We start from the raw sequence: 24,591 nt of genomic DNA, 5'->3' as shown, positions 1-24,591 counted from the left end.
TCCCACAGCCGTCGGCCAAAGAGCGGTGACGACCGGGTATCTCGACTGACTCATAACGGCAAGACCTCCGCCGGGACCCCTTTTAATCTGCAGCCACCCACAGGCTGGAGTCCCTCACCCTCACCCCCTTCTGTGTTACTGTTTTCTTTGCATAGAAACACCAGCGTGTTTGCTCTTTGTCTGCCCGTCGCTCTCATCACAGGGAATGGTCTTTTATGCTTTGTTTATCTCCAAATACACAGACTACTATGGAGATCTCAGCACACTCACCTAAACGTGTGGGCGTAGTGGGGGTGCAGAGCAATCTTGGCAGCCACAGTGTGTATTTTTTTTCCACTGGAGATAAAAAAAACAAACATTAAATTAATGTGAGCTTTCACCACATATTTATAAATGGATGATTCTTCACTTTTTGTTTCAGTTATCATGTGGAAACCCTCTAGTTTATATACAACTAATTTGCACAAGCACATTGAAGTTGGTGCCAGGTTTCATTGACACGAGATGTCTCCAAAAACCCTTAGTTAAGGTTAAATAAGGCAGTAGAACAGTTTCAGTGTTTGATATAAAACTTATGTGCAGCCCACAGCAAAGAGGTTTCAGCAGCTGTTAGAGTCCAGAACAAACAAGAGCCTGGTTTGCAGGTAACGTGCACAAACTCTTTATCAAACCAGATATAACTCCACCAAGCAACACAATCCCCAATGTGTCATTTTATTAATAAAGTTTATGTTGTTACCAAAACAGTGACTCAGAGAAACAGTGACTCAGTCTGTGAGGCGACGTGAACACCTGGGTGCATTTTCTCTCCGTTGTGTCATGGGGAACTTCCTTCTAAACTAAACTCCCTGTTAACAGGAGCACTTCATGTTGAGTAACAACTTTTTAATAACATGAGTCCAAAGGGGAATTGAACTCACTGAGCTTTAACACTCCAGTTTCTTCTTTCTCCGTTCAAGACAAAGAGAAGAACAAAAACTACTGTCTGGGCTTTTTGAGGTGAAGGAGGAATGTTTATTCTGGTTGTCTCCGAGAAATCAAGGCAAGATGGCAGCGTGCATGGACGCAGCAACTTCTGGGAACACTCTTAATTAGTTTTGCCTGTATCCCTGCTTGTGTTGGACTGTAAATTTGAGACGTGCTCAGTCTACAACCTCCATGACCTTTCAAGAGTCCGTCCTGCCGCTTGCAACCAGCTCATCGAACCACGGCGAGCAGACCACCGACAGATTGTCAGGTCCTAGATCTGTTAGGCCACTGTCTCAGAGGGAAGACGCAGCAGAAAGAGCACAAGAATTCAGTGGTTAAAGGCTGCACCACACGAGCTACCACTGCCAACCCTCCTTCTTGTAAATGGACAAACTAAGATTAATGTTGCAACAAGATCGTCCTGACTTTACGTTGAGGTTTTGAATTTAAAAACTCACAAATCCTATGAACTGGTACAAAAACAGTCAAGGGGAACGGGACGCTCTTATTTTGACAAACAATGTCCCCTGACAGCTCCTCTGGTCAGTCTGCGTGAGGTCAGCGAAGTGAGGACGGCTTATCACGGACGCCGCCTCTCTAACAGCATCGCTCACAGGCTGTGATGGCACTTATCTGTCTGAGCTGTCCAGAGACAAGGTCTGAACACTCGTTATCTGCCCCCCCCCCCCCCCCCCCCCCCCCCCCCCGCACCGGCTCCTGCAGCCAGACTGCTGCCTGTTTGTGTTTGTTCTCGGCAGATTCCATTTGGCACCACAGCACAACGCTCTTGAGACCAAAGGTTTCAGACGACTCACTCCATCATAGATCTGATTATAAAGATTTTGAGTGTGAGTCACAAAAATGTTTAGAATCCAGAGCATAGGACTCGTTTGTTCATGAAGGTTTCAGAAACAAAGAAATGTTCGAAATAAAATATATAAATCAAAATAACTCTAAATATAGAGAACACAAAAACAACCAAATATATAGAACTTAAATTAGGAAAAACAAATGTACATCAACATAAATGCATATTTTCCTGCAGTGTTCTATGAAATAAGAGTTTTATTGATGCATATCAACAAACATAAATACCGATAGCAATATGTCTGGTCGATTTTAACTGGCCAATTAACTAATAATCCATTTTTGGTTATAATGGTTTGAATATAAATGGAAACTGGTTACACGCATGTTACATTGTGAGTTAATGAAGTTTACATTGGTTGAAGTTATTAAACTATAGACAACAAATTCCTGTGTCGCCAGTAAAATTTGATATATTTGATGCTGCAAATCCTGAGACATCCCCCCCCACACACACACACACACACACATACCACCACCCCCACCACCTGACAGGTCAAGGCCACACTTGCTTTAAAGGACGGGGGAGTGTGGGAGAATCCCCACCAGTGAGGAGGAGCAGCCGTAACGGTCTGAGGAGGAGGAGGAGGACTTCACCGGAGTGTGTTAATTTGTATCTGGGGTTGAGTTGTCTGAGGGGAGGGCCGGATAAGAAAGCGGTGGTCCGCACAGAGACGCACCGGAGTCAGGTTTCAGCTTTCAGCGAGGGCCCCTTGAGTCCCAGCGCACTGAAGCTGCCTTTGTTTGACTGGGAACCAGAGAGAGAGAGAGAGAGAGAGAGAGAGTAGGAGGAGGAGGAGGAGGAGGAGGAGGAGAGAGAGGACTTTAGTTTGGAGTAAGTGGGGGAGAGAGGCAGAGTGTGCTCCATCTCTCTCTCGCTCTGCTGTCACTCTCAGGGCAAGTTTAGTTGGGATCTAAGCTCGGCACCACTGAAGATGTCTTCACGGTAAATGAAAGCCACAGTGTTTTCTGAGGAGAAGTTGTTTCATGTGAACTTTGAGACTATTCACTCGTGTGTTTTCTGTTTTTTTTTTTGTGTGCAGCATTCCTCCCTGGTTCTTTGGATTATTTCTGCTCGTGCTCCGGTTCTGCTGCCGACGCTCCTCTGCCTATCAGCCTCTGGACGGTATGTGCACGTTCTGTCTGTTGGATGACTGCATGCTGCTGGGGGAAAAAAGTTTTCTGCTGTTGGCCAACTTTCTGCTGGCTCATGAGTTTTCATCCGCTGCAGAGTGAGAATGATTAAGCTGTTGCACTCAGGTCCTGCAGTGCAGTGGGGTTACTGAGCCACAGTGGGATATTACGTTGAGAGGGATTTCTTTATTGGAGGATGATATACTGATACTTTTGGTGTCAATGTTATTGCAATAAAAAGCCAAGGTCATTATGCATTGAGTAGGACACACATACATTTTATGGTTATTATAGTAACATCCTGGCAACAGCTTCTCTAATTTTCTATTGCAAATCATCTCAGCTCTTATATGGATTTTAATTAAAGTGTCTAATTAACAAAGATCAATCTCTGGGAAAGTTTTGAGTCTGACGTTAAAGTGCACATTTGCATTCGACACCCATTTTTCATACATTCGATTAAATCCTTAATGCTTCTCTGGAATGGCTCCAATTATCTCTGTGCACGAGGCTGATATTGAAACATGAAGATCCTCAAAGTCCACGGAAACTTTGCAAATGTTTTGGAAAGTTGAGCAGCCTCCTGACACTGAGCAGCTACCTGCTAGCTCCTGTGCTGTCGTACGATGGTTTCAATTAGATCTGCACTGGAGATGTTTCTCAGGAGGCTGCTCGACTGTTTTCACAGCTTAAATCTGGATTATTTTCCGTGATTAATGGATCAATCAGGACTCGTCAACGTGGTCCCAATTAGTGACGAGGTTTTCTTTTCCATCGCAATTGGAAACAGGCCGAACCTCACGTTGTGCACGGGGACAGAGCGGCTCTGCAATCAGCAGCACCGCGTTATACAGGTTGTGAACATGATGTGATGCCTCAGCTCTGTGAGGCTGAGCTGGGAGGGGCTTGTCAGACATGAAGGCCAATGTCAGCAGAGCTTCAGTTTATTAGTCGTCACCCTGACGGTCGGGCCAATACATCATCGCTGCTTCCCTCACTGTGCTGGAATCCAGATTGACATTTGCAGCCATGTGCGTGTGTGTGGACATCTCGACCTATGATCGCCACAACGACCTCTGTGTCACAAAAGCTGTATTGTCAAATGATTGTGAGGATTCTTTTCCTAATGTGGCCGCAATGAGTTTAAATGTCAGTTTGACATTTTGAATTAAACAGCACTTTTTTGGCTGCTGGTCGGCAAAGACAGTGGAATCATCTTGTCCCCTGATTATCACATGAAGTGAAATATGACCTTGTGGGAATGAGGAGAAGTTGTAGATGTTTGCAAAAACCAGCAGAAGTTGACAGTGGATGTGGAGCTGATGTGTCGACTAAAGAAAAGTGTGATTTCATGGTCTGGTGTCTTGTGGGTCCTGCAGAGGCTGGCTGCGCTCGAGGCTCCGCTCTGTGTGTTTGTGCTTTTTGCCATTTTCATAATCGTCTGCCATGATTCACTTTTTCAAGAGGAGGGGAGAGGAGGGGAGAGGAGGGGAGAGGGGGTGGGGGGGAACACGCTCGCTGGCTCACTTTCCAGAGGGCGAGAGAGCGAGTGAGAGAGAGAACACCAGGGACAAATATTTCCAGGCTGCGTGCTGTAAATATTCTTGAAAACATGAGCTGTCGCCGTGGCAACGTTGACATTTCTGTTTTGAATAAAGTTGCTGTGATTTGTTTCCTCCGTGTGAAATGGTTTCGTGGGGCTTCGCTCAGCTGATGATTTTAGGCGGATGCAGCTGAGCCGAGAGTTGGCAACACAAAATAAACTCCATGGAAACGACGTATCAGGTCTCACAAGTCAAGTTGGACAGTGAGAGCTTAATTCTGTTCAGCCATATTTGGTGAAGGTCATCAAAGAAGGTGTATGGACACATTAACAGACTATGAATGAATTAAATAATCATAAGAACATGATTTCTTTTCCTGACTTATCAGATAAATAATATACAAAGAAAGACTGAAACAAATAGGGTGAAAAGAAAAGGCTGATTGTTCAATGTATTAATGAAGGAATTACATTTCAATTTATTACCTTCATGGAGAAAGCAGAACTATATTACAAATGCATGGATATGTCAATCAACAGATGTGTGACCAGGCAAATGAACGACTATATAATTGATTAAGAGGAATGTCATGTACTATATGAATAACTAAATGATTCAGTCCAGTGTAGCTGTTTTCAGACATGAACTCTGGAGGATGTCCACACAACTGGATCCTGGACTTTCTCTCGACTTTGCATTTCACACATGAACATCAGTATCGGCGTCGGGCCTTTAAAAACTCTCATGACATCTTTCAAAAGTCTGGCGCCTCTCACTCGAACATTCGCTTACAGCCCCTCCGGAGAATGTCAGTAGATTCCAGGGCATGTCTGACAGCAGCTTATGTAGACAGACGAATGGATGAATGAAGGAGTAAAGTTTGTATGTATATCAGATAGAATTTAAACAAGATGTTGGAAACAAGTAAACAAAACAATAAAAAAATGGTGTTGGCTCATGTTGTGAAGGGATCAGACATCACTTCATATACTTTGTTCTCATGAGTCGTAAAGTCTTCAACCTCGGGGAATTAACTAATGAGCCTGTAAACAAACATATATTTTAACCTCTTCAGCCTCTGGTGATTCTGTGAGATAATGACAACGACGCTGCCGTGCTTCATTGTGCACGTACGCAAGCTTGCATCAGCCTATACGACACATCCACAAGAACACACATGCAACTCACTCAGTTATTGTTCCCCCATCTGCTGTACACATGGTGATTATTCAAAAATAATAATGTTTGTAATTATCTCTGTGGAATGACACGAATGCCCCAGACACAGATGCCTGTTAGAGATAATGAAGTCGAGGTAGCTGATGATGTGAGGCTCTGTGAACGTGGCTGTGATGAGTGCATTGTGGGTGATGATCGTGATGAAGTGTGACGACGACACAAAGACAATTATGTGAGTCCTTGGAGATCAGTAAAATATGCAAAAGGGTGGGGAAGATGTCAAATGTTCTATATCCAACAGAATCATTCGTACATGACACACACATGATTTTCAGATGAAGCTCTCTGGCGACAGACCTCGACTTCATTTGAACAAAGTTATGCGACTGAAAACATTTGTTTTCTACTGCAAAAGCTGGATTCCTTATTTTAGTGCAGGGGTCAGGCTGACTCAGCATCCCTCGAGATTTAAGCTTGATAATGGAGGAGATAATAAAACTCTGAGTCATGCGTCTGTGGATCAAGAATTCATACTGCGATGGTTTCTCTTATGAACTACAGTTTAAAAAGTGTTCAGACTGGTTTGATATTCCCCGTCCGATATCCTGAAATTTTATATAATCTTATTTCTTTTGAGAACTGCTGCAAATTTTTGCAATTTTGCTGCTTTGACTTTGTTTAAAAGTTAAAATCTGGAAACGTTTAGGCCGACAGCTGATTTCCATTGTCCAAACAAAATCTGTTGAGACATTAGTCTCATTGCAGTTTGAAGCAAAAAACCCTTGGAACACGGAGAAACAGACAGAAGCTTGATCGATTTATTACAAATCAAGAAAACTGGGGCAGTTGATGAACCTCGATCCATGAAGTAGCAGCGGTAACACCTGTAGATCCACTTGATAATAGACATGTCAACAGAAGTGAGATGACAGTGAGTGTAAGGAAGCAACGTGTAAAATCCTCCACATCCATTTGGTCTTGATTCTGATTTAATGGGATCCTGGTTTTTCAGTTTGACTGAAAAGTTTCATCTGGACCACAGCGCTGCTCGAGGTTAGGACGTCAGGTTCTGGTTAGAAGTCCGTCCTGTCCAACAGCGGTTTCATGAATGAGTGAGAAACAAAAAAGAGACTTTTACAGTCTGTGACATTTTCCTATAAATCAACGTCCAGGTTGTTTCCATTCACCACAAAACATATATATCCCACGAGTGAGTTATCTGATACGTGGTTTATCAATGCTCTTACGTTGTCTTTTGTCTGAAACACATAATACTCAGCAGGTCTTTTCCGGCCTGAACCACAACAACGAACCCTGAGCTCTTATTACTACCAACCGTCATGACTACCGCTAAATATTAGACAAAGCAAAGTGTCCAGATGTTTCTTGGACTCTGCAGATGTGTTTATACTCTGCATGTCGAATGTGCAACTGCTCGGTGTGAGTTTGAACAGGTTAACTGTGGTTTCTCTGCTACATTATGAGGTAATTATATAAATATCAGTTGCACTCGGGAGAGTTTGTGTTATTCAGTTGGATACAAAACCAAAACAACTCAAAGTTGCTGAAGCTGTTTTAGAGTTTGGTTTAAAAATGAGTTACAGAGACACGTTGGGTTTATTAATCTTTTTGTTTTGCAAATTGATCTAATCAACAAAACGTAAAACAGTGAAGATTTGGGGGTAAAGTCCAACATCATAAACAGATAATCTAAGAAATAAGTGTGATATCTAAAATGAAATTCACCCTGACTCTGTATTCCTCTGTTTGTTTGCTTCCTGGACGGTGACACGAGCTTCTTGCGGTGGCATGCGTCAGCGTCAGACTCGAACCGATTCAAGATGTTCTGCAGGTTGTGTGTGTGTGTCGCACATGTTCCTGCATCCCAGATTGTTCCTCGCTGCGTCCAACTGCCACATTTCGTCCTCTGTAACGTCTCCTCTCATCTTCATCTGGCTCCTTGTTCATCTCGTCTCTCACTCGTAATTAACGCAGTTTGTTATTTTTGCGACTTTCTTGCCGTTGGAAGTTTTATCGTCGTTGATTTTTGCCACATGACCTGAATTATTGTTTTAAGCATCCATTAACTCGTGAATAAGTTTGAACATTTTAACAGGGGACATTGCAAACTGCTGCTGCTGTTCTGCTGACACGACACTTTGAAGGAAGCTGCTCCACAGAGTCTCTGAGCCTGGACGTTGGCTTCTATCTGCAAATGATCTAAAAGAAACCAACAACACGTGCGTTACTCTGGAGGGTAAACAGGAATCGCTAAATTTGTCCTGGACAAAACAAGTGTTGGACACGGTGTGAGCAGAGGTGATCGAGAACGCTCAGTCGGAGAATGAGCGCTGAGGACAAACGCAGGATGTGTGAGGTATAGGAAGGGTTCTGTGGGAGGGTGGAGGTGTAACGCCAAATGTCACTTTGACCCTTTGAAGCTTTTTTAAGTTATTGTTGTCTGTCCACTTTTAGTGAAACCTCACGTGGGGGGTTTTAGACCTTGGAAACAGATTAGTGGAAAAATCTCTCACCCTTGATTGTAATTGTTTTTCATAAAAAGCAGTTTTGTTGGAAAGTGCTACTTTTCGTGAACAAATCTGACTTCCTGAGTGAACTTATCTCGGTTGAACCTCTTGTTAATTCTACCTTATCTCGACACCACTCATCACTCGCTGAAATCAAAGCTTCGCCCATCAAAGTGCTTTTAAACTCTGCGTTTGATGTGGTCGAATGTTTTCCTTCCTCTGCCTTCGTTTCAGACGGGGATGACGTAGATCAAAGGAAACCGCACTGTGTTGCCTCGATCTTATTTTATTTATGTATTTATTTTGCTGCGGATTTTGTTGATGCGTCCTTTCCCCGAGTCTGCAGCCCTCGACGTGATGCATCTGTTGGAACCTGTGTTGTACATCCTTACATTTTCCTAATCCTGACCCACCTGCAAAGAACTAAGGATCCACGTTGAATGCTGTTAATTCTGAACCTAAACTGACCATCCACATAGAACCTGAAGATATAAACACTCAGTTTGAAGGACTTATAACTGCTTCTGTCTTCTGAATGAATACTTGAGATGTTCCTTCTGTGTTTGTGAAGATACAAATTGATCCTTCATGTTTCTTATACCCACTTTGAAATCAGAACTCCTCACAACACTCACGTCCCCCTCGTCCTGTACCTCATAGTGTTGTTGGGTAAGAAATCCATCCTTTGATCGTACTTCAGCACAAATGTTTCTTTTCCATCACCATCTTCTTGTCAGTGGTTTTCTATCGAGCCTTGTTGCTCCTGTAGTCTCTTGATATCCTGTTGCACATCCACAGATGAGGTTTAGTAGATTTCAAATCTTAAAGGATCCGGCCTGTGACTAGAGGAGAGAAACGATTATAGCTAGCATCTACCTATATCCTGCATGTGATGCGTTTAGGTGACACCAGTCTATGCAGGCACATCGGTTACAAGCCACAAACCTCCATCACCAACACAAGTACATTTTCATCTTGTGAGAAACACTGAGCGTGAACAATGTGGCTGCGCGGAGACTCCAGGACAGTGTCACTTTACTGTGTCCTCAACATCCACTAATGAAGTGCAATAGACCAAAGCTCCTGCCAGTAGCTCATCCGGACATGTTCAGTGGTTTATAAATGTGAAGCAGGATGAAAAGAAGCGTTGGAGCTGTAAAGATGCATGTTTGAGACCGAGCCACAGTACATCCTGTGTCCTGTGAGGATTTTTTAACTGAATAAAATGTGGCACAAGATGTAATTTATGAGTTTTCCTGCCTTCCTGGAGGGAAAAGCCGACGTATACATTGCCATCGGGGCTTAGAGATGCATCAAAACTGCGATTTACGATCATGTAAAGTGGATCTGAATTAGCGTGTTTGTTTTTCTGGGAGCGGCTTCCTGGCCTTCTGCAAAACACGGAATCTCCGACACTCTGGAAAGTTTTCCGTCAGGGCGGAAAGATGGAGCAGAAACAAGCAGGTGTCTGTTCAGCTGCCTGCAGACCACAGAGGGAGAGAGGGAACATCCCGTCAAACAGCGGCGCGGAGCATCTGACTTTCTAATGAGGTCATGGAGTGGAGACATGAGGAGTTCACTGTCTCATTCACCTTAATCCTGGTTGAATCCGAATTCTGTGAAAAGTGCTCGTTCCCCCGAGGAGGACGCAGAGATCTTCTTCTTGTGAGTCCGTGTTTGAGTTGGAGCAGCACGGCTCTAAATGACAGAGCAGTTGAGAGCGAGAGCGGATTTATGAAGGCTTCATTTTTTTCCCCCCTCTTTCACTCTAAAAATATCACCTTTACCCTCGTTTGCTCTCGGTTCTCTGCCTGTTTGCTGGGTTTGTCACAGATGAAACAGGATGTTAGTGTTGGAGATAAAGGTTCGTTGCTCTTTGTTCAGCTAATTGCTTCTGGGGTGAAGGTAACACTTCATTTGAACTCAGGTAATGATTACTAGATGTTGGGCCTCTGTATACACTGCAAGGCCAAACGTATGCAGACGTCTAAAGATTATTCCTTCATGTGACATTTAAACACAATATATATATAACATATGGATTAAAGATATCTATACAGATATGAGACAGTCAAGAAAACCCAAACCAATATTGTAAGCAATATGTAACAACAAACTTTATTTCACATAAAAAGAAAACACAATTAAAACCTCAATATATTAAACTTGAATTAAGAAAATAAACTTTCAACCTAAAATGTAATCATATATATCTTTTCTACATTATTAAAAAAAACAAGAATATCATATCTGTGCATACCTACAAATATAAACACAAACAGTTATGTCAGTAAATGGCTGATATCGGCTAACGGATAAATCGGTCGAGCTCTAGAACATATCATTTTAAAATCATTAGCATGTTATTATAATACCTCCGCTCTTCTGTGAAGACCTTTGGCAGGATGTGGGATTATGGCTGCGGAGATTTTCTTCCATTTATCCCCACGAGCCTAAGTGAGAGTGGCAGTGATGCCGGCTAACGAGGCCTGGTAATGCTGTGGTTCATCCCACAGGTGTTGGATTGGGTTGGGGTCCGGGGGGCTTGAGCAGGTCAGTCAAGTTTGTTTGGTCCAACATGTCATTTAAATCTGTAGCATCAAGAATAAAGACTCGTTTAGAGTTAGATACGTCTACAGATGGAGCTTTTCTTTCATACTCTGCTTCTCTTTGAATAAAACTGCGTCAGGACACATCTGCAGCCTCTCATCTTCCACCGGGTCACAACTCTGCAGCGTCACTGGTGTGTTGTCTCCACCTTGAACCTTTTATGACTCTGCTTTGTGTCCTGTTCTTACTGAGAAATGACTTCTGGTCGTTAACAAACAGACAAAAACAGTTTGACTTCGAGCTTCTCATCACCGACTCTATTGATCTCTGTGTTGAACTTTTTGTTTGCCCGTCTGAAGACCTCCCGCTTGGATCGTCAGGTGCTCGCAGAGGTTTGCGTGTTTTTCTCGAAGCGGCGGCGAGATCGATGTGTGGATAAGTGGAAAGTGTGGGAAACGACTGAAATTCCCTGAGGTGCATCCGATCGTTTCCCAGCGGGGGGTGGGATTAGGGGAGGTGTTGTTGGTCGTTTAGTGGCGGGTGTGTTTGACTGTGTGTGTGTGTGTGTGTGTACACGCATACGAGTGTCGTGTGCTCAGCTGGTCTGCAGCTGCGTTGTCTCTGAGCACACTGTCGATGCACTTCCTGAAAAATCCCAACACAAATCTCATTCATGGTCAGGTCTCATTTTACATCTCTATTCCACCACCGCCAGGCGAGTAAACATCCACGAACATGTGTCTTTCTCTGTCTTTACTTGATTCTGTCCTTTTTTTAAAGGTTTCTATCTCGTTCATGTGTTTCCATCCTCTTCATATTCAGCTCTTTACAGATTTTGCTTTGCTTTTGACCACCAAGGGTTTTTGAGAAAGCAAAGTGCTGTGAAATCTGCCGTGAAGTAGTGAAAATCAGGAAGTCAATTTCTCACCTTGGTTTGCGGTTGGTGCTGCGGCTGTTAGCGTCTCATTAGTGAAGTGTGTAACAGTTTTCCTCTATAAAGACGAAGAAAACCAAGTGGCAGTAAATGTATTTCCTGTCATTAGATCAGACTTAGTATTACTGTTACTGTTTAAACTACCACATATAGGAAAACAGCAGATAAAACTTCTCTCATTGTGTTTTTTTATATACACATTTATTCTCCTATCCATGCAAAGAAGTCGGTTTCTTTGCTGGTGCAGATTTGGGGCTTCACACCATTTGCATCAGCGCTGAGGTTTTTATGAGTTTTTCCATTAGTTACTCAAAATGGGATTCGCTCCTGTGAGGCTGCATGAAGATTCTCCTCTGTGGCGTGAAGCTGGATTCAAGAAAGTTCATGTGGTCACAGAAGCGAAGTCAAGCAGCGAGTGACTGGCTTCTTCACCTCTTATTCAAAGTGGCGGGATCGTATTTGGATCAGATGTGTTTCACATGGCTCCGGTCGATGAGTTCTGGAGGTGTTTCTTCTATTTCGGTCGTGACGTGTGCAAAGTTATTTCTCTGTGGTTTGTCATTTCTATTAAAGAAGTGAAAACAGCTGATGGATTTCCCCAGTGGGCTGAGCCTGAATAATCCAACCAGAATGTTTCACCTCTCCGGTCTCCTTCATTCTTGAGGAGCGACCTGCACAACCTGGACAAGTCAGCAACATATCACATCTGACGTGTAGAGACAAACAACCTCGACAGACTTTGTCTTTTCCTATTAGAAAACAAATCTAACAAATTCTAGTAAACATGTCTTTTGAAGATATGGTTCTTCTTCTCTGTCACTGTTTCCAGGAAATATTTATCTGTAAATCTGCTGTTTAATGGGACAAACATTGCTCATAACTCTTTTTCTGGAGATCCGCTACAAAACTGATTCAATGATATAGTTAAATAAACAATTTTGACCCAAGAAAACGATAAAGAAAATACAGGTAAGTGTATGAAAACTATTATCGGCACAATTGTTGTCTCAAGTATAAACTGAGAACTTCTGAAGAACCTCTTCTTGACACTAGAGGGGACGTCAGAGCACATATATCTCACACTCACAATGTTAAAGAAAGTAATCCTGCTACGAGTCAGACAGTCAACTCTGAAAACATCCTTGTTGGAGGTAAAACTTCCACATCAAGGTTTTTCCCCGAAACCTATTGAAGTATTCGAGGTGACAGAAAGAATTTGGGATTCTTTGGAGTCTTCTCTTCCTCCTCAGGCGTCGGTTGAACAGTGTTGTCATCAGTCCGTCCCTCAGGCGGCACCAGTCATCCCAGTCCGCTGCTCGGGCCCCTCAAGCTTTCATCAGCCTCTTCTGACCAGAGCGAGGAGGGAAACAGATTGGTTTTCCAAAAAGCTTTTATAGCTCCAGAGCAAATTCAACACTTCACTTCCTGATGTTTTCATGAAACTTATTGGGGAGTCTCTGGTTACTACGTTTATAATTGGTTTGGCTTTTGAATCAACGATGGAACGAAGAGAAGCGAGTTAACCACATTGTTGGAATCAGGACATTAGTAGTTTAATTTGTGACCTGCAGACTTTTTGAAAACTGTTTGTGTGGCACTGAAGCTTCCAAACTTTCCAACAGCTTCTTCTGCCAAAGTGAAGAGAAACACACAAAACACAGAGATCAGAGCAAAGGTCAAATTCCTATTTAGCTCTCTTCCAAAATGTTTTATTTCCTCACTGCTTCAGCAGCTCCTTTCGAAATCAACGAGCCCGGAGTCGAGTCAACGGCGTCAGACACTGGATTTCAAGCACAAACTCTATTAAATCGTACACGACACCTCGGTTGTTTCTCTATAGTCGAGCTGCTTTCACCGGATTGGAATGACGGGATTTCTTGTTTATTTAACATAAGTGCTCATGAGGTAATTAACCTTGCTATAAACAGCCACCTCCCCTGTGGTTCAGGGAAACTTTAACACATAAAATGTAAAAATGGATTGAAACGTGCGGTAGCTGGAAGCAGTAGATTTAATGGAAAATCACAGTGGTTAGAAACGTGTATATCTGGCAAGAAGAAGGTGAAATGAAGCTGGTAAAACTTTTCTGTTGAACCAGTTGATTCTGCTTTGTTGTATTTATTTTTTAATCCGTTGCAGATGTACAATTTGCTTTTTGGATCTTCTTCTGCTCTGATCCTCCCTCGTAGATCATCGAAACCTCGTCTTTCATCGAACCCTAAACTCATTGAGCTCTTAAAACGGGCTGATGTTTTTATTGTGCTGATAAAACCTCAGTGTAGCCGCTCGGCCCCTCATCAGCTCACTGTGAGTGGCTGAGTCCAACCTGCCTACGTGGCCAGAGGGGAAGAGAAGTGATTTCGTGTGATGCTGCGGTTGCCTAGCTGAGGACTGAGACTTCTGCCCGTTTAGCAGACAACTCTTGGATTTGAGAACTCGCCCACTGGCAGCTGATAAGGAACAGGATCTCTGGCCCAGTTCCCCTCCCTCAGGGAATAACACCGACTGGGAAATCACTTTGCTTTTGATGTATTATTGAGCATAACCTGACTGAGCACTTCCAGTGAAACCTCCAGGTTTTATTGTCTTTTTTCCTCCTTGTGTAGGCTGGTGCACTTCAGATGAACAAAGTACCTGTGGAAGTGGTTTTGACTTGTTTAGTGTTGACTGACAGACGTCTGAGGATTTAGAGGAGTTGTCTGGTACGTCCTCGCTCCCTGCGGCTCGTGTTCCTTTATTTTAGGTAAAAATCCATATTCTTTGGGCTCAAGGTCGAGTTGGATGCGGGTATTAGCTTGTGTTGCTGCTCATTGTTACTTTGGCCACCCAGAAAGTTAACAAGACTATTTCCACATAAAACTCTTTTCTCTCATCTCACTCCCGTTTCTCCATGTTTCTGAGGCTAAGATTAGAAAGGGTTGAGTTTCTGCAGCGTCCTCACTGGTAACGTTCGGCCGAGCGGCTTCAAGGCTTTCCCCCCCGAGCTTCCAACACATGATGCAACGTGCATGTAATGGTCTTGGAGCAAGAAGGAGTGTGACAGGCAGCGTCATTATTATTACAGCCCTGGCTTTTTTCTTGTAACCCTGGAGCTCTGAAGTGTGGACAACATGGTGTTCCTCAGGGTTATGACTGGTTTACGATGGGAGAGGATTGTGGTTTGGGAGCCATGTTGCGTTCAGCGGCAGCAGCAAACCACCACCGCTTAACAAGCTGTCTGGAAAATGTGGTGCATTTATTATGCACCCAAAGGATATTGTGGAAATGTAATGTCACCTACAGTATAGATTTCTCCCCCTGAGGTTTTAAGCTGTTACAGACAAAGACGTCTCCTGATGGCTGAACATTGAGACGTCTCTTTTTATTTTCACGAAGTCAGAATTTGAGAATTTCTCTTGTTTCTTCCGTACTTTGTAAATACATTTAATCCAAGTTTGAACTAGTACTATAATACAAATATTGTCCCATGAAATCTGAAGCCATTTCCAAATTAAATTAGATACTGGCATTCATTGAATCATTAAGCTTTCACAAAAACACTAATTTGCCCCCATCCAGAATTCTGGGAAAGATGAGGTGTAAGAAAAGATGGTAACTTTCATAATTGGGGCACCAGCATATATGTCGATGCTTACTGTCTATGCTCCTGCTGTGAATTGGCTTTTCACCTCTGCACGAAATGCAGGTTGTGTGTGTGTGTGTGTGTGTGTGTGTGTGTGTGTGTGTGTGTGTGTGTGTGTGTGTGTGTGGGGGGGGTGGAGGTGTAGGAGACGGGGGGAGTAAAAGGCCAGAGACAGACTTCTGGGATTAGCGATGCAGACAAAAACAAAGTGTGCAAAGTGTCAGAGGATTTCTAGATGTCAAAGTGAAAAATGTGGCCGGGCGTCTTGGAATCGGTTGTGTTGCACAGAGACACATCACATCTTCACTTCTGATGTCTATTGGTTTTGGACGTTTTTCAGCAAATTGTTTCGTTGAACCCTGGTTTGAGGTGAAAATTAAGAAAATAGGACTCAGGTATAAAGTTCAGGCAGCGACAGTAGCAAGGATGAAGTAGTTAAAGTATCAAAACCTACAAAATGTAGATGTCATGAAGATAGAATCGTTGCTAAACTGATCCTGATGCATACAGAAACAAGTCCTCTGCAGAACTCATAAGTTCGCAGAGACAAACAAGGAAAGACATTTTAACATGTGTTATAAAAGCGTCCAAGAATAATCTGTACAATCTGATAGAGGCAGCGTCTTGATTATTTCTTACTGCTCAGGACATGAGGTCATCCCCCCAACATATGTCTGTGTCTCCCAGCATTTGTTAGTAATTTGTGTGCACTGTCAGTCCAGGGCAGAGAGGCTGTACACTAACCCATATATTTGTAGTTGTGTGTGTGTGTGTAGAGGATGTGATTGTCGTGCTTTGAGTTTATCTGGCGGATGAGGACACACTGTGGGTCAGATGTCGAGGATCAAAGCGTCTGCAGGTTGCCAGCAGGTACTTGTTGAGGGTTTTTTCACGGACACTAACAGCTACGTGCGATCTCCTGTTGTAGGGCGACTGTGAGCAAGAAGAGAGGCCTGCTTCTAAATCTGGAAGCTTTACACCCACACAGTAACTCACACAGGTTCCAACACACACACGGCTGAACTGAGGTACTGTTGCTTTTGGATTAAGTTTCCCCAACAGCGGTAAATCAGACCCATTCTGGAGAGCAGCGAGACTTTTCATTAGTCAGGGGACAGGCTCTGTTTGTGTGTGTGTGTGTGAAATGTCTTTTTGCTCAGTCTGCAGGTTTTATCATTATAAAACTATCACAGAGTTTCCACTCAGGAGCCGTGTTTTCTTGGTTACTGCCTCCGTCAACGAGGTCGAGTTCTCATCTGTGTTTGTTTGTTAGTTAGTTTGCAGGATTACGCAAAAGCTACTCAAACGATTTCCATGAAATATTGAACGCAATAAATTGTGGTTTGTTTCCCTTTCTTCAACATTGTGAAATAGTTTTTCAACACTTTCATTGATTTCTCAAAGGAATCATGGATCTTGATGGAAAAAATCTGGCATTATATCGACGAGTGTTTCTAATTTTGGTTCAGATCAAAAATAAAAATCCAGATCTAGTGAATTTGAATGTGGTTTCACAAGGAGACTGATCTGTTTAAGGTCTCTATCAAGTGTTCTGTTCCATCTTTCAGGATTTGCAGCCTTTTCCTTTCCAAATGGAAGATGAAACCTCAGCTTCTCGGAAATTTATTGTATATTGATTCCAGGCTCTTAGTAATTGATACTGTAGAATCTGCAGTATTTCCAATATTGAACCCATGGTTTGTTTTATATTGTTGATATTGAGACACCTTAGTCGTCAGTACTTGAGGTTAATGGTGCTTTTGCTCCCTAATGCCAAAGTCATCTTGCAGATCTTGCAGTCGTTGTATGTTGTATGTATTTATGTTGTTCATACTAAACATGACTGCCTGGCGACAGGGGGTCACACACTTCTGGATCTTTCACCCTCGACTTCACCCTGTCCTGTGCTTTGATCGGCTTTAGTTGTCACGGATTTGTCAAGATATTTAACCAGTTAAAGATCTAGTTGGGGGAGACAGTGTGTCACCGTCGCTGTCTCTGAAGAGTTCACGCGTAGCGACTGGCGACTGCAGATGTGGCTCCAATCTTTGGCTTTTGACGGCGCCAAGTTTCGTTCGCAAGTGGAAAATAAGTCTAAAAATCAAATAGTTAAGATTCTCTGTGTGACTGTCTTATCATCTCTCTTTGCTGAACTTTTAATAAAAAGCACCTATGGGACGCTCGCTGACTTCTTTCCACGCCTGTGCTCCGCAGGATGAGGAACCAGGTGACAGAGCCAGAAATAACAAAACTGCTTTTACTCCTTTGGTTTCATCTCCGCTCTAAAAGTTTCAGACTGTTGAAGTAAAGACCTCATCGCTCTGATTGTCTCTGCAGTTTTTCCTCAAGTTCATCCAACGCTGACGCCACTAACCTGAAAATCCGTCGCCGAGCTAAACATAACACAAGTTAACGTCACGTGGATACACTCGTCAGGGATGTTCTCTGTGGAGTAATATGGACGTGCAGAGAATATGGCGAATAAAAACATGTTGGAAGCTACCAGCACGGACTGTGAAAACAGAAATGATGTTCCCGCCGTGCGGAGCAGCAGATGGAGCGGAGACATCACAGGCGTGCGGGGCTCCTCGGGATCTGGACCGTTACAGTGCACATTAGAAGTAACGGCACAGCAGGGATCATGGTTATGAAGCAGAGAGAATAGCATATGGCTGTTTGCCTGTTTGAGTTTTACGTGTTTATTTTGAACCGACATGAGAAATTGCTTCTGAATTCAAAATCAGAAACAAAGAGGAACATGTAAGCAACATGTTAGTCATTTAACACAATATCTGATGAAAGAAATTAAAGTTTAGATTCTTGTTATAGCACCTTTCTTCTCAATATCTATCTTTCATTTCTCAATCTGCCATTCGCTTTGTCATCCTCCTTCTTTTACAACCTAGATTTATTGCCTTCTTCTCCTCCCTCTCTCATGTCCACTCTTTCTTTTCTTGCATGTCGAACACAGGCCAAGACAAACACTCTCTGCACCGTCTAAATCCTGCAGATTAGACCAATTTCCATACTTTTCAGGAGTTTACCCAGACATTACAATTGAGTACCACCCCAAGTCCAACTCCCTCGACAAGAACTACTCTCCAAACAACTTCTGAAACAAACCATTGTCCATCTTGAAATGCGTACCCAAGCTTTTCTTTTGGCCGCATCACTTAAACCACTTGAGCGATGAGTGGGATTTTATGTTAAAATAACAAGCCAATGAGCTTGACCTGGCTTCGACCTGACAACTGATGCTAACAGCTGCTGAGTGTTCTCGCTTGTCAAGGGGTCAAGGATGGGGGTCGTGTCCTCCACGGGGTGAACCTGAACTGCAGTTTGACCCAGTTTAGCGACTGGTTCACTAATGAACTCTCGGACGGACAGGATGCAAGAGGACCCTGACACCTTCTAAAGCAGCTTACGTATCCGGGGATGAGGAGTCAATTCTTCACTGTAGTTTTCAGGAGACAAGCAGCACAATAGGAACAAGCACTAATGGGAAAGAAGCGGTAAAGAGAGCTGCAGCCAGGTAGCAGGAACTAATAGCTCTGTATTTATTCCAAGAAATCTTTGCTCTTTCTGACAGAAATCCCAAAACACCTCTTTACTTCATCCCACTGGGTCTTTTCCTGGAGAGTCTGACCTGTGTTGACTGCACCCGATCGAAAATACATTGTCAGAAGTAGAGGAGCAGCGGTTCTACTCCAAGCTCCCTCCGGACGTCTGAACTCCTCTCCTTATCTCTATTTGAATTAAGATTTGAGTCTCAAGATATTTATATTAAAGACATAAAAAGCACAAGTGAGGTAGGACACTGGCATTTCAGCTGATGAGACCAAAATCATTCCAAGATCCACACTAACCCAGGAAAAAGCGTTTCTTTGTGGACCTGACTCCGTGTACCTGGGCGTTGTCAGAGCGTCTGTTCCAAAGTCCTTACAGTCTATGAATAGAGTGAATATATCTTCTGAATAAACCTAATTTTAAACTCTGAATAAGCACATTGCTCTCAGGTCATCCAGGTCGTTCTCATCTGGGTCAGCCGGGCCCGGTCAAGACGCTTCAAACAGTGGCAGCCATGCGTTCGCCCGGGGAAGCAGCCACACTTACTGTACGTCAATGAATGGACCGGGCTGCAAGTGGATTGGCCGAGGGCCCGCTCTTCAAACTGTATTGAATAACTGGGAGTGCGGAGCCAGAGCAGATGGTAGCACTCAGCCCGCCTCCGCCCTCCCTCTGCAGGAACAGTTTGGATAAGCTACACGAGTATCTTCACTGCGATGAACACAAACACGACAAACCTTTGCCTGACTGCTGAGGTTTGGCATCCATCAGTGGAAAAAAGAGGAGAGGGATTTCTTTTTTTTTTTTTGTGTTTAAGGAGCTGATAGAGATGAAAATAATGGTCTCGCAGGGCGGCGCTCGCTCGCAGATGTTCGTCCTTCAGTTGCACCTTTGTTCATTTGTTTTAGTTTTTCTTGCGCTGTCACGTTTGTCTTTTTTCATTCCTCCGTCTCTCCCTTTGTAACTCAAGCAGAGTGCACTTTTCCACTCCTTTTTTTTATTCTCTGTCGATTTTTCTTCTCCTCTGGCAGCAGCCGTGACAAACCTTGGCCGCGTTAAAAGGTCCCAGTTGCTTTGTTGATTAAGTGGGAAAGAAGCTTTGTACCTTCCTCTCTGTTTAATTGGTGATTGATCGCTTCCATCTTCTCTCCTCCGCATTATCTCCTCTCCTCACTCTCGCTCTCGCCTGTTCTCTCTCTCTGTGCCCATTCATCAAATACATTTTCAATTGAGACAGAGGCTTTGCACCTTGAAGTCTCGACATTGTGGCGGCAAACTGCCAGAAGCAGGCGGTGGTGTCTTTTTTTTTTTGTTTCAGCCTTCCCATCATTCCTCTGACACCTCGGTCAGAGTGCAGTTTCTACAGCTGGTTAAACACAGCTTGGGGTAAGCCGAAACAACGTGCCGTTTACACGGAGCCTCATGACATCTGACCCCTGTGGACGTCCACTATTACCAGCGGCCTCTTGCTGCCTTAATTAACTTAAAGGCAGAGTACTTTTTAAACACTGCGGTAAAACGTTATAACACCAGATCCAAAGGGTAAAGAGAGGTAGCAAACCTTAAAGGATCTCGAGAACAGAGGTTTATTTTTGTAGTTAATCCCTCTTTCAATGTGACATTTGCTGCGTTGACATTTTAAATGCTTCTCTGGAGGATTTACCACTTGACCTGTGTGTCTCTTTATTTCTCATTCGGGTGACAAGGTTCACTTGGTCTTCTTCTGTTAACCGGTGTCGCAAAGAGTTTCTGCACCAGCATATTTTCTACGCTGCATAAAATCTCTCTCCAGCTACAGAGGGAATTTTGTGTATTTGAGGTTTTCTTGGATAAGCAACTTTCTAATTTGCATGTCGACTTTTAGGGAACATTAGACGTCCTTCGGTTTCTTTTGGCTTAATCGTCAAATCAGAAAAACATCTAACTCTACAAAAAGACCCACAACATGGTGGACCTCTAGTGCTACAGATCTTTATCTTGAGCTGTTTACCTGCATTTTAAACCCTTCTTGTTTTTTTATTTCTCTAAATGGCAAAAACATGCAACTTCCAGGCGCATGTAACTCTGCTACTCTGCTGAAAAGTGACCTGAGTGGCTAAAGTGAAAAATCAAGAAAAAAATATGGCAAATATTCCACTTTACAAAGGTGATACTGTTCTCCTGCCGACGCCAGGACGGTGCCCCATGTGGAGATGGAAGATAAGAAATCTGAAGGAGCAGGGAGCTGGCGGCAGCGTGCGTGTGCATAGATGTATGTTTGTTTCTGGTCAGACAGACGAGTGAAGTCCTCGACCTTACCGACGAAATCATTCAGCTTTGACCAGTGACCCCAGTACTGTCCAGTGTTGGCTTATATGGGCACAGGCCTGAGTTTTTGAATGGCTGGACCAGACTCCCACCAAAACAACTGGAAATCTGCAGGGGATGGTTTGAATTCCTGCAGATTCCTGAGCTCTGTTTGCACCTCTGTTGTTGCCCAAATTCAACACTAGAGTAGAAAGAAATGATTCTTTGAGTGTAACATGACATGGGAGGAGTATGAAAAGCAGAGCAGGTGGGATATGAAAGGAAGTTATTCAGGAGTAACATGAAACTGTCCAGTCTGTATTAAAGAAGAAATCCTAAGCAGCCAGTTCGTGTCAAGAAATAAGATTTTGTTTTAAAAAGTTCACGAACATAAATCATGACACTGCAAGTTTATTCTGCCCCGACCCAGAGTGGCCCCCCTCCCCTCCCGGATGCTACAATTACCCTGTTGTCATTAGGAAGTCATATTATGATCCTCTTCCTCAGTCGGCTGGAGTCACACTGAGACCCCTGACTCCTTGTAAAACCTACAGCAGTGCTGCTACCATTAAACCTCAGCGTAGTGTCGGCCAGCGTTTCCTGGAAGAGCTCGGTTTTTTCCAAGACACATTAAGAACTGGGCAACGGTGGAAGATGTTTGTGATGTCACATTAGAGCCGATCTGGAGACGTGGAACAAAAGATTTATACTTAAAGCAACACTATGCAAACGATGGAGCCACTTTCAATCCCACTCCTCACACTGAGAGTTTGCTCTTGCTCTGTGCGATCTCCTGTTGGAGGTGTTTGACTCTCACTCCAATCCAACTGACGGTCAAAGCTTAAATTACCAGAATTGGTTCCATCAGGTTCAGGAGTAATTCCAAACTGTAGAATTCCAGTTAACGAGACTTAGAAGTTGGTAAAAAACAGCGTTTATCACCAATATTTTGCAAAAGTTTTAAAATATGAAGAATTCTGAGAGCTCAGGCCAAGCTCAAATATCCTGCATGGTCATATGTGGCGTCAGAGGGCGCTGTTGCCTAGTAAACGTTCCATATTGTTGCTTTAAATGATATATTGAACTCACAGGTCGGTCCACAGAGTGTTTCATTTTGCACAAAACTGCAACTGACCCATTTACAGAGGAGGAAGTTGATTAAAGAGCAACTTGACTCCAAAGGTTCACATATTTCAGCGAGAGCTTTCCACTGTATACATTATCATGCATTAAGTGGACAGTAGTCTGTGAGACCACCGGCCGAGAATAAGCCCGGTCCCGCCTCACCGAGAGAAAGTTCCCCCAAAACGAATGTTGGACGAAACACAAGAATTCGCTCTCTGCAAACCGCTCCGTCCCTCTCACCCCGGTCCAGACCTCACTCTACCTGTCACACATAAGGCTCCCGTTGTGCAGCGCAGTGAGAGAGAGAGGTATAGAAAGAGAGGCCTTTTAAAAGGTAGAGAGAAAGGATTTATATCTAGTAATACTCCCACTGTTCAGCTTCAATCCTCTATCGTCTCTTTTGGGGGATATTACGTAAATATAAACCCTGTTTGGTTTATAGGGTTTGGCCACTGGACCAACATCTAATCATCAAGAACTGAGCCATGAAAGGAAAAGGCAAAGCTGGAATCTCAAAATGATGGACAACACTTTTAAATCCACTCCCATCAAACACCAGAAAGAAAAAGATAAACCTCACAATGTGAAAACTAATTCCATGATCTGCCCCTTTGTCTGCACCAAAATTTATGACGGTACAGCACCTGAAAAGAACTCAACCACCTCTGAAACCACGTTTAAATCTGCTAGATCCGGATATATGTTTTGGATTTGCACCAAATTGCACACACTCATGTCAGATTTTTACGTTATAGTTTAGGCAAATTGGTGAAAATGTTTCATGGAAATCAGTTTTGTAGTTTTTGCATAATCCTGCTGAAAAACAAACATGCCCACAAACGAACAGCAGTGAAAACATAACCTCCTGCTGAAGGTTAAAATTGGACTGAACATATACATCTTCCCAACTGGTTTTCTGATCCCAGTCACTTCTTCCAGTGCAAGTGGTCATCTTGGACACCTCTTAGCTGCAGAGTCAGATGCAAGTGAAGTCATAATAAAACCCACAATCTGTGCAGTAATAAAAACCCAGCTCCTCACATCTGGGAGTCCTGCTTGGTGGTTTCAGTTCTGCAGCTGGCATCAGGACGCAGAGTGCACTACCTCATTTAACCAGGGTGGGAACAGAGAGTCATTTCTTGGAGGAGGAATTGGCAGATTTCACAGAAGTTTTCCTGTTTGGATCACAACATTTAATGAATTGTGGCATGTGTACGTGACTGTCTCTGCCATGCTTAAGCCAGGAAACCATGGTAGAGTCATTGTCACATGACGTATTACATAATTAAAGCTATTACAATAGTAAGAAATTAAATATTTGGGTGAAATAAATACGCCCAAACTTCTATATTGAATACTTAAATACTATATGTCTTTAAATGTTTTGTGTCTGAATTCCTAAATGACTGAAGCCGAAGCCACTTAACATTAACTCTCCAATCCGTCTTATCATCACTTCCTCCCGATGGGATCGGTTCTTATTTACACTGGTTTGGCTACTGTGGAATTTCCCAGATAATATTGAATGTTTAGGGTTAGTTCCCTTTGCCCGACGAGCTAATTGCTTTTTCTCTTTTATTTATTTATTTTTCCACCCTGGGAACTAATAGCTCATGTCGGAATAATAAGACCCACGATAATGAAGTCACCTCCTTTGGGTGAACGGGGGTCAGCAGGGGACATGGGCAGAGATTTGGTTGAGTCAGGCTTGGCACCGACACTTTGTGGAGCAGCGCCGCCGAGCCAAGAGCAGGATATGTGTCACAGAAAACAGACTGGTTAGGAAATGCTGCAGATAGAATTTGGAAGTGATCGCCGGTGATGTAGACGGCAACGGCAAATTAATGCAGACAGGATTTTGTTGTTTTTCTTCTGAAGTCGGTAATGGATGCACGTTGCTGTGGATCCTGTTGTCAACAGCTGCATCAGTTGTTTATGTAACCACCCAGTTAAATGAATGTGGAGCACACCTACTCAGCAGCAACACAAATACAAAGTTCTGTGCAACCAGGGAAACTCTTATTCCAGAATGATACAATCTCAACGGTTGGAGCAGGAAATACCCTGAATAATCTCCCGTGGTCTTTTTCCGGTGGCGACTAATTGTCAAACGAAGTGTGTTGATAGCTTAAAAACAGATGTTTATCCAGTTCATCAGAGCATGAATTTAAATATCTGTGGTAATAAGCCAGGTTCTGCTCCAGCATCGACGATGGCGAGGTCTGAAACAGCTTATTCAGATTCCTGTTAACCATCTGGTTTATCTCACCGTAAAAAAAGCTGTTT

At 43.3% G+C, this 24,591-nt stretch overlaps 1 protein-coding gene across 4 annotated transcripts in view; it reads left to right on the top strand.

Moving 5' to 3' along the window:
- Positions 1 to 2,531: 2,531 nt before the first annotated feature.
- LOC117754173 (collagen alpha-1(XVIII) chain-like) overlaps positions 2,532 to 24,591 on the top strand; it is a 48,878-nt gene continuing 26,818 nt past the window's right edge. For 2 of the 4 annotated variants that reach the window (XM_034572934.1, XM_034572933.1), the window contains exons 1-2: positions 2,535 to 2,782; positions 2,880 to 2,962. In XM_034572934.1, the coding sequence (XP_034428825.1) occupies positions 2,772 to 2,782; positions 2,880 to 2,962 (94 nt within the window). In that variant the 5' untranslated portion in view covers positions 2,535 to 2,771. Of the gene's footprint in view, positions 2,783 to 2,879; positions 2,963 to 24,591 lie in introns of all 4 variants that reach the window. The other 2 variants (XM_034572932.1, XM_034572931.1) reach the window with 2 other exon arrangements.

The sequence above is a fragment of the Hippoglossus hippoglossus genome, chromosome 20, assembly GCF_009819705.1.
Source record: "Hippoglossus hippoglossus isolate fHipHip1 chromosome 20, fHipHip1.pri, whole genome shotgun sequence".
Lineage (NCBI taxonomy): Eukaryota > Metazoa > Chordata > Actinopteri > Pleuronectiformes > Pleuronectidae > Hippoglossus > Hippoglossus hippoglossus.
Note: the sequence above shows the minus strand (reverse complement) of the source record. Positions and strands in the feature narration are given on the sequence as shown.